The 10,072-nt window shown below is 39.8% G+C and overlaps 1 protein-coding gene across 1 annotated transcript; it reads right to left on the bottom strand.

Moving 5' to 3' along the window:
- Positions 1-213: 213 nt before the first annotated feature.
- On the bottom strand, positions 214-8,703 carry SH2D1B (SH2 domain containing 1B). The gene is made up of 4 exons (XM_073328845.1): positions 8,498-8,703; positions 5,429-5,492; positions 3,499-3,658; positions 214-251 (listed from the first exon to the last, which is right to left on the bottom strand). The coding sequence occupies exons 1-4, from the start codon at positions 8,629-8,631 to the stop codon at positions 214-216; spliced, it is 396 nt and encodes a 131-aa protein (XP_073184946.1). The 5' UTR covers positions 8,632-8,703.
- Between the last annotated feature and the right edge of the window lie 1,369 nt (positions 8,704-10,072).

Here is a 10,072-nt window from a genome sequence, read left to right as displayed (position 1 = left end):
TTGGATTGTGTCCCAAAGAGTACAAGTCTGTTACTTGGATGCGCTGCCCAGGAGAGTGAATTTCAGAGGCACAAGTCCACTGATGAGAATGCCCAGTCAGCAGATGTGGCATGTGCAAGGACAAGTTCTGAGAGCAAGCTTTTTACATTTGATCTGCTGAGATGGGGGCCAGGATAAGAGGTGGCCTCTGACAAAAACCAGGTCCCAGATGATTTAAGGTAAGACATCAACATAATCTCCATCTTCAATTTCTGTAAAGAAAGCAGCATAACAGTATGTCGTCATTTGTACATTCCAATGATCTTCTAGGGGGAGGAAAGAGGAGCTTGTTGTAAAATAACACATTTTATTTTGGTTTTTGAGATGGAATCATTCAATGTTCTGGACACCAATTATATATGACTCCAGTTAAGACTAGGGTCTTGCAGATTTGGCCCCCAAGACCACTCCTTTGCCATTGATCTGAGTGAAATTGCCTGAAACTCAAGCTGAAGAGATCCTGCATTGTTCTCCTCCAGAACCTGACAGCTCAGTTCTTGAACTATCATGTCCATGAAGTACAGTTAGGAATGCCTCATAGCAAGAAATAATCAACTGCTTCTGAGTGGAAACAGTTTACAAGACAGGTCAGTGGATCTGATGGCCAATGCTACAACATATCCTTCTACTACGTACAATAGTTCCAAATAGAGAGACAATTGTAAACTGTAGGGCAAGAGAACCTAAGACTCCTTTTCTCTGAGAATAATAAATGTAATGCTAACTAACTTCTGTATTTAGCTGGGGACAAGGATGAGATTTGAGGTCTTAAGACCCTCATCTCCCTCTCCATTAGCTTAGATGTCCTTTCAAGCTGCTATCTGCACTGAACATTTCGTATATTACTATCACACATTCAAATTTTGCAAGAGAAAGGAAGTTTAGTAGAGGCCCAGCTACTTGTAGAGCTTAGGCAGATAGCTGGCAAAAGGATATTGCGGTTTTCTTTAAGAGACACCAGTGGCCTCTCAAGGTATCCAGTGTCAAACAAACATTATTCTTTAACCTCGACTCATCTGTGCAACTCAGTAGCATTACACGGGAGCCAAGGCTGCTGCAAAGTGGAGCTTTATGTAGAAAGGAACAAAAATGGTGTAAAAATAAATACAAACTACGTTTCCAATCCCAAAGTGTTATGACAAATCCCTACACGTATTTGCCGGGCCACAAGCCAAGTTCAGGGTTCAGTCTTTCTCCTGCAAGAGCCGATGCAGCTTCAGCATCAGATACTACAGCATGTTTTAGATTAGCCTTTTTCTTAAAATCTCCCACCATTACTCTCCTGCCAGTAGAGCTCCCCGCGTGCTAGCAAGGATGAGAACTCTAGTTTAGACCAGCACTGTAGCCACCATGCCAGGAGCCCTGCTCAATGCCTTTCACCTCAGCTCAGAGCAGGTCTAGATGGCAACTGATCTACCCTAGTGGTCCCACCATGGCTACCAGCTATCGGCAATTGTGGGGAGGCTTAAGAAAACCTGCTAGTATAAACAAGGCTGCAACTTTACTACCCTTTATTGTTGGCTATGGTGTAGATGCACTGGCACCAGCAAGATGGTGAACACTAGTAGGCATAGGGCTCAAGGGATTCCTGGAGCAAGTCTTCTTGATGCTGTGCTGAAGATGTCTAAGTTTTTTAAACCATTGTTCGAATCAGGGTAGCTGCACCATTGCTGAAAAACAGGTGCACGGTGCCAATGTAGACAAGGCTCTAAAGCAGTGCAAGAGCGTCATTCCTTACACCGCTTTAGATGCCAGGGATAGGGCTTAGCTCTTACTGGGGGACTCAGGTAAAAATATATTTCAGTTAACTATTAGCATGTACTTGTCATTTTAAGTCTACCCATGTGTTGCACTAATGATCTGGATCCTTAAAAACTGGGCCATTTAAACATAAAATGTCAGTTCACCTTTAATTAGGAGCTATTTCAAAGATTGCCATTCAGGGCTCCAGGCTACCTACAAGAGGTGTAACTCACGCAGAGGATTGGAAACTTGAGTTTACACTCGTATAGCCACTGTTCCTAAGTGAGGACTCTTGCGTCATGCATACATGATTCCTACACTTTTGCTGGTATAAGCACTTACTCTTATGGGTAAGCAGTTCTAATGGAGAAACGGTTTCTAATGACAGCTCACACTGCCTGATTAACTCAGCAATTAAGCATTATTCAGCAGTTCTTAAAGTCTTTTGCTCTGTGTCAACAGCACTGTCCGGATTAACAGTTACCACTCTTACTAAATTCATCCGAACAAAACCAAGGGCATGTTACAGTAAAGACACATGACTACAGTCAAAGTATACTATATCTGAAAGCCTCACAATTTTTAATGTATTTATCTTAAACACCTTGGTGAAGTATTAGGCACATTTTATAATTGGGGAATTGAGACAGAAACAAAGTGAGTTGCCCAGCTTCACAGAAGATGACTATGGCAAAGCAAGGATTGACCTTGAGACTTACAAATTCCAGGACAGCGCCCTAACCACTGGACAATACTTCCTCCCCCAATTTTTATTTTTAGGACAGTTTGGATTTAAGACTACTTATGATGTTAGAACACAAGGCAAAACAAAAAAACTATGAGTTTGAAGTTAGTTTATATTTTCTCCCCTAGGCCCTCAAAGATAATTTAGTTTGTGCCATTTTTGGTATGAAGGTAATTTAGGACTCGATCTCTCACTGAAATCAGTGGACTCAGCACCTTATAGGAACTATATTGTAAATAACCATACTAAAGTAATGCATACTGGCAATGTTTATATTTTTTAAATCTTAAAACATTATGGGTCAAATCCCAACTCCATCAAAGTCATTAAGTATGTCTTTGTCCCCATTTTCGTTAGGGGGCTATTTAGCTAATGTCACTGGTAGGATTTTGATCACTTAGGCAGAATATGTAATTTTTGCTTTTCATCTTGAAATAAAAAGAAAGTTTAAAATCAAGTATAGGGGACTCAGTGATTCAGGGATGCGAAATATTTTGCCTCTAACTCATGGGTTCAGATCCAGCCTGTGTTGGTAGTACTTAAGATTATAACCATCCAGAGGGTGCATCGGAGGCAAGAATTCTGAGTATCACTCCTGACTCTCACCGTGACATGCTAGGAGAGTTTAGATGAATTCTCAAACCTTTCTGTGTCTCAGTTTTACCCATCCGCAGTAGGCCGAATTGATTTTCACATGCCTGTTCATTGTGATGCGGACACCTATTCTGAGAGTTGCCATTATCTTGTTACTAATGGGTACCTTGATTGGCAGGCTAAGAAAGGCTGACAGAGCTACCTTCTCTCTCTTAAATGTGATTCAAAGCGTTATTGAAACACAGTGGTAAGGACTGAGTAGGAAATGTATAGAACTGCTGTCTGGGCTCTCTGTGCACTGAAGAGAAACAGAAGGGATTCATTCTCAGAACGGTCAATCCAGCACTAGGCTAAAAAGACAGAAATAAACCTCTTACCATCATAAACTTCATCCATCTCTACCTTGGCTTTCCTTGGGGACTTCAGTCTCCTTACTGGGTAGCGAAGGTTGATGATGAGTCCTTGATTTGGCTTTTCATATGCGTATATCAAATCATTTATCGTTTTGAAGACCCGTTGTGGAGCATCTTCAGAAGTCTGAAAGAAAGTGAAAAAAGCGTTGCCACTGCATGTATGTTTCATCCATAGGGTGACCATATTTCCCAAAGGGAAAACGGGACACCACCTAGCGTGGGGCTGGCCCAAGCCACTTGCCTGAGCTCCCCGACTCCCTGCACAGGGCTGGCGTCACTGCTTGCCCAAGCACTGCCTGCCCCCCTGCCCGAGTCCTGCCTACCCCCTGCATGGGGCTGGCATTGCCACTCACCCCCAGGCATATTCCTCCACACCCTGCTTTTTTCACAAAAGTGGGCATTTGTCCCATTTGCTCTTGACAACTTGATCAGTCAAGGAATATCGTTAAAAAAAAAAAAAGAAAAGAAAAGAGAGAGAGAGAGAGAAAGAAATCACACTCTTAGCTGACATTTTTATGCCAGGGAAACTTTCTAGGGTACACCTTGCCTGAATCTCTCAAATAGTTAATCTGACCCACCCTGTTCTAAATGTTTTTGTTGCTTCCCCAGAACAGCAGTTCTCCTGCAGGCATAATTAAACCACCCGCAACAAGCGGCGTTAGCTATGTTGACAGAAGAGCCTCTCCTGCCAGCGTAGCACTGTCCACACCAGCACTTTTGCCGGTGAAACTTAAGTCGGTCTGGGGAGTGGTTTTTTCACACCTCTGACTGACAAAAGTTTTATAGACAAAAGTGGTAGTGTAAACAAAGCCTTAGTGAATCAAAGTTCACGTTCCAAACACCATCCCTCACATTCAACTGGGTGTATAGCAGTCTCCTCTGCCCAACCTTGTAAACAGCACTGAGACACTCTGGAGGTGTCATGCCTGTGATTGAGGGCCCAGGCTGCTGTGATCAAGGTGAGAAGGCTTTTGAGAGTTGTGGTGGGAAAGATAAGGCTTGGAAGTTATCCCTCTATAAAAAAGGATATGCTGTAATGCCAATTCTGAGTGTTCCAAAATCAGGAGATTGGCTTAAAAGGGATACTTTTTTAGAAGTACTTTTGAGTTCTTTTTGTCTTCTGACATCATAGTCTTTAGGTTGAACAATTTGTCTGCAAGCTTTGCTCTGCAACCATAAAGGACGGAAACTTTTTCTAAATGAATAAACACAGGCCATCAAAATTCCACTCAAATACCCACCACCAATACCTGATGCCCCTGGAATGCCAGGGAATTAGTTTGGTGAGATATCCCCAGATGATCCTAGCAAGCAGTCTATACCCTGTGCTATAGAGGAAGGCAACAAAATAAAATAAAATAAATAAAGCAGAATGCCCTTGCGTAGAAATCCAGCCCAAATCAGTAATGCTCGAAAGCACCTCTCGGAGCATTACAGTCGCACAAAAATATTATATACAGATCTTTTTAAAAGGAAAGGACTAATTCCAAAATTCAAAACCCCTGAACATTCAGAAGCACAAGGTGTTTGTACACAGGACCCAGCAATGTCTTTGGTGAAATGGAAGCGGATTCCATCAGAAAAAGGACGAAAAAAAATATGTGAGTAGATACTCAAGAGATAGATTTTATGTTGTCAAAAAGACATGATCAAATCAGTAGCTATGGGCAAGCCATGCAATAAATTATGGATACAAAGAAATTACTGTGGAGATAGCAGTAGTGTATTACTTCCAAGCTAATGGGTAATGAGAGAAAGTGTTGTTAAGGGTTGTGTGAGGTAGAATGCAGGTATGAAAATACCTTGTGAAGGTGAGATTTTATGTATATGATTTTTTAATCAGAAAATGACATTAAACAATATTTTCTCTTGCAGATGAAATGAAATTTTTTACCTGAATCCTAAAGTAACCTTCATGTTCCCTGAAGATTCGATAAGTGTAGATGAGCTGTTGAAAGCTGTGAAGAGATACCCTTTCATAAACTGTTTTTTAATCAACATTCAAGGAACAACAATGGCTAGACACCACTACATCTAAAACTTTTGGTGGAAGTATTTTTTTTTTTAAATGTAAACCAAGCTAAAACAATAAATGACTAAAACCCCAGGGAGCCAATCTCAGGAAATGTCTGTCATTACATTTTTTGCTAACAACAATTACATACCATTTACATCTCTTCTAAAGTACAAAGTATGTCACTTGTACAAACAGCTATTTTAGAAAATGCTTAGCCACTTAATTAGTGAAGTTAGATACCCCAAAGCTAACTCTGCAGCCTAAATCTAATAAATAAATAAATAAATAAATTTTAGGAGTACCTAAAAACAGAAATAGTGTCCATTTACCTTTTTAAAGTGTATTGTGTGCATTTATAAACACTTGTCTTCAAGCACTACCATTGAAAGAAGGATACTGGAGAGTTTTGGGCACACATTTGATTACATTTGATTTAGATTAGGGCTGCCAATTAATCGCAGTTAACGCAAGCAATTAAATCAAAACAAATTAACTTGATTAAAAAATTAATTACGATTAAACACAATTTTAATCGCACTGTTAAATAATAATAGAATACCAATTTCAATTTATTATATTTTTTTTGATATTTTCTACATTTTCAAATATATTTATTTCAATTACAATACAGAATACAAAGTATACAATGCTCACTTTATATTATTTTTGATTACAGATATTTGCACTGTAAAAAGATAAAAGAAACAGTATTTTTCAATTCACCTCATGCAAGTACCGTAGTGCAATCTTTATCATGACAGTGAAACTTACAAACGTAGAATTTTTAAATTTTTTTACATAACTGCACTCAAAAATAAAACAATGTAAAACTTTAGAGCCTACAAGTCTACTGAGTCCTAAATGTTGTTCAACCAATCGCTAAGACAAACAAGTTTGTTTACCTTACAGGATATAATGCTGCCCACTTCTTATTTACGTCCCCTGAAAGTGAGAACAGGCGTTTACATGGCACTTTTGTAGCTGGTGTTGCAGAATATGTACGTGCCAGATATTCTAAACATTCATATGCCCCTTCATGCTTCAACCACCATTCCAGAGGACATGCATCCATGCTGATGACAGGTTCTGCTCAATAACGATCCAAAGCAGTGCGGACTGATGCACGTTTTTTTTTTTTCCACCTGAGTCAGATGCCACCAACAGAAAGTTGATTTTCTTTTTTGGTGGTTCAGGTTCTGTAGTTTCTGCAATGGAGTGTTGCTCTTTTAAGACTTCTGAAAGCATGCTCCACACCTCAATCCCTCTCAGATTTTGGAAGGCACTTCAGATTCTTAAACCTGGGGTCTAGTGCTGTAGCTATCCTTAGAAATCTCACACTGGTACCTTCTTTGAGTTTTGTCAAATCTGCAACGAAAGTGTTCTTAAATCGAACAACATATGCTGGGCCATCATCTGAGACTGCTATAACATGAAATGCATGGCATAATGCAGGTGAAACCATGGAGCAGGAGTCATACAATTCTCCTCTCAAAGAGTTCAGTCACAAATTTAATTAACACTTTTTTAAATGAGCATCATCAGCATGGAAGCATGAAGGAGCATACAAATATTTAGCATATCTGGCACATAAATACCTTGTAATGCTGGCTACAAAAGTGCCATGTGAACATCTGTTTTGACTTTCAGGTGACATTGTAAATAAGATGTGGACATCATTAGCTCCTGTAAATACAAACAAACTTGTTTGTCTTAGCGATTGGCTGAATAAGAAGTAGGACTGAGTGGATTTGTCGGCTATAAAGTTTTACTTTGTTTTATTTTTGAGTGTAGTTCTGTAAAAAAATAAAAGATTCTACATCTGTGAGTTGTACTTTCATGATAAAGAGATTGCACTACAGTAATTGTAGGAGGTGAATTGAAAAATACTATTTCTTTTGTCTTTTTAACAGTACAGATATTTGTAATAAAAATAATAATATAAAGTGAGCACTGTACACTTTGTAATTGAAATTAATATATTTGAAAATGTAGAAAACATCCAAAAATATTTAAATAAATGGTATTCCATTATTGTTTAACAGTGCAATTACACTGGTGATTAATTGCGATTTATTTTTAATCTCGTGATGAATTGCTTTATTTGTTTAACAATCCTAATTTATCAATCTAGAGTTTTCAGACCCTGGAAGCAGACATCTGTTTGTCTGATGTTGTTGCTTCAAGTCATGTTTTAAAAACAAAGGCTGGTTAAATGTGATTATGTAAAAATAGCACTTTCTTCGCATGCAAGTTCTGTTCAGTTAGTTTTAGGATCCAAATTTGCTTATCTTAGTGCAAAGTGATCTTCTTCTTGTTCCTCTGCAGAAGCAGCACAGCTAAGAGCCGGTCTGTAGTGCAGTCACTTGGTGCGACTGCGGATGGAGCAGACATACCGAAGCTAGCTTTAATTTAGCTAGCTCAGGTCCTGGAACAATGAAGCTGTGGCAGCACGAGCTTTAACATGGGCTGTCCAAACCTATCCAGAACCCTAAAGCTTGTGCTGCCCATGGGGATTCCACGTGTGGTAATGAGCCAGCCACTTTAACCTGGGGTATATCTGATTGGGCTGGATTGCAGCTAGAGATGTATATGGGACTTGGTCTTTAACATATTACCATGCCAACTGTATGCAAAGCATGCTGTGTGCCACCCTTCCAACCTTTTCAATTTCAGGGACTCCTAACTACTGCCACCTCCCTCATGCAAGACATGTTTGCCCCCCACCCCTTCCATGCCCAAAGTCTTCACTCCCTCCTATGCCAGAGGCAATGTGTGCCCCTTTCCTCTGCAGAAATATTTTGTACGCTAACTAGGGCTATGCAACTTATTTAAGTTTCTGGCCTGTGAGATCACTTTCACATTTGCTACTTATTCACCTTTAAGGATGTAATAACTTCCACTTGTGATTGTCTTAAAATTAATGCAATTTTAAAGTACAATACTTACAAAACACAAAGACATAAGGCTCCTGTCACGCTCTCGCTCTCTCGTAATAAAAAGCTGCCATCCTTGCCTTTCTTGCTTAGTAATTCTTCACAGGTTTTTTTTGTTATGTTTCCATGATAAAATGGGAACTCCATGGAAGAACAGCAACCAGACCCCTTGTCTTTATAACTGATTCCAGGTGAATTCAGCAGTCTGGCATGAAAATGAAGTTGTCTAGAGGATGTTTAAACTGAAACTGTGGTGCTAGGAGAAGTTTTTCTTGAAGCATTGAGTATATCAGTGGGTTCATCTGTGTGGTTGTTACTGACCATTCTGGAAAGCTTTTCTAGCCAACAGAGAGCAAATGAATATGATTAACACAGGAAGTGCGAAATGGCCAATAGTTTACCTGAAATAGGCCCCATCCCCCAATGCTTCCTTATAAGACCTTGTTTTCCAATGCTCATAGCAAAGTTTTGTTGTACCAATAAAATAAAAACCAGCAGGATCTTATTAAAGGGAAAAAGGCAAAATACCACATTTATTGTGAATACAGAAAGAATCATAGTAAGCAGTTAGTTATAGCTATAACATTCCATTCAATCTCATATTTATTCACACATTCATTCATACAAACACACACACCCACACATACACACCCACACACACAGGTTCTGCAAGGTTGTTATCATAGTTACCAGCCTTAGAGTTGCTCATGCCAAGCCACTGGCCAGGTGGCCTGGACATGAGGAGGGAGCAGGGCCTTGTCAGATGCTCATCTGAGGCTCCTGGAAGTTGGTTTGCAGAATCAGACCCCCAAAGTTCTCACTTTTTAGAGTCTATTTTTATAGGAATTTCTTCCTATGCCAGTCTATGGGAATTGCTTCATCATGCTGTTGCTGACTCAATCAGCAGATAGCACATTCCTGACGGCTCCAAGATGTTATCTTGTTCTTTGGTTCTCCCATTCTTGAGGCTGTTGGGTGGATTCCAGTCTGCCCTCCGGGGGGGGGGGGGGGGGGTCCTCTGGTTATTTCCCCTTGACGCCTTCTTCAGCCGATGGACACTGGATTCTTAGGCTGGCACCTCCCTGATCATTCAGTTATTATCCACACCAAGCATCCATCCACATACATCCTCTATCTCTATTTTAATCACAATGGTTAATACAACAAAAGGGCGGGGAGTCTCTGGGTGTTGTTTCTGTTGTTAGAGTATTGCTTTGAGTCTCTCTCTCTGTGAATTGCTTTGAGAACAGACTCTGTCTTAGAATGTACTAACACAATTAGCAGCTTGCAAGTTTCACACATAGAGGGAGAGAAACAGTACCAAAAACCAAGAGACCTCTTAATTAGTAATACCCTGGAATTTAAACTCTGGGGAATCAAACTCATTTGTGATTTTAATACAGAACTTCTTTAATATGATCCAACATAATCCCCCTTTTGACACTAAGATTTATAATCGTCAGTGTCACTTTCTATGTAGCCTATTCAAGAGAAAGTACTGTGAGGCAATTTGAGTTTGTGATTCCAATTCATGCCACATACATGATCCTAGTGATGTATCTTTACTACAAGGTTCTGGGGCAACAGG

Source organism: Lepidochelys kempii, chromosome 1 (assembly GCF_965140265.1).
Source record: "Lepidochelys kempii isolate rLepKem1 chromosome 1, rLepKem1.hap2, whole genome shotgun sequence".
Classification (NCBI taxonomy): Eukaryota; Metazoa; Chordata; order Testudines; family Cheloniidae; genus Lepidochelys; species Lepidochelys kempii.
Note: the sequence above shows the minus strand (reverse complement) of the source record. Positions and strands in the feature narration are given on the sequence as shown.

Excerpts from the sequence above, each read along its gene's own strand:
- SH2D1B (XM_073328845.1), bottom strand. The coding sequence starts at position 8,631 with ATGGAGTTCCCATTTTATCATGGAAACATAACAAAAAAAACCTGTGAA. Across the intron at positions 3,659-5,428 it reads AAGGTTACTTTAGGATTCAG|ACTTCTGAAGATGCTCCACA; the intron begins GTAAAAAATTTC and ends ACTTTCTTTCAG. Across the intron at positions 252-3,498 it reads GATGGATGAAGTTTATGATG|AAATTGAAGATGGAGATTAT; the intron begins GTAAGAGGTTTA and ends CTTTCTTTACAG.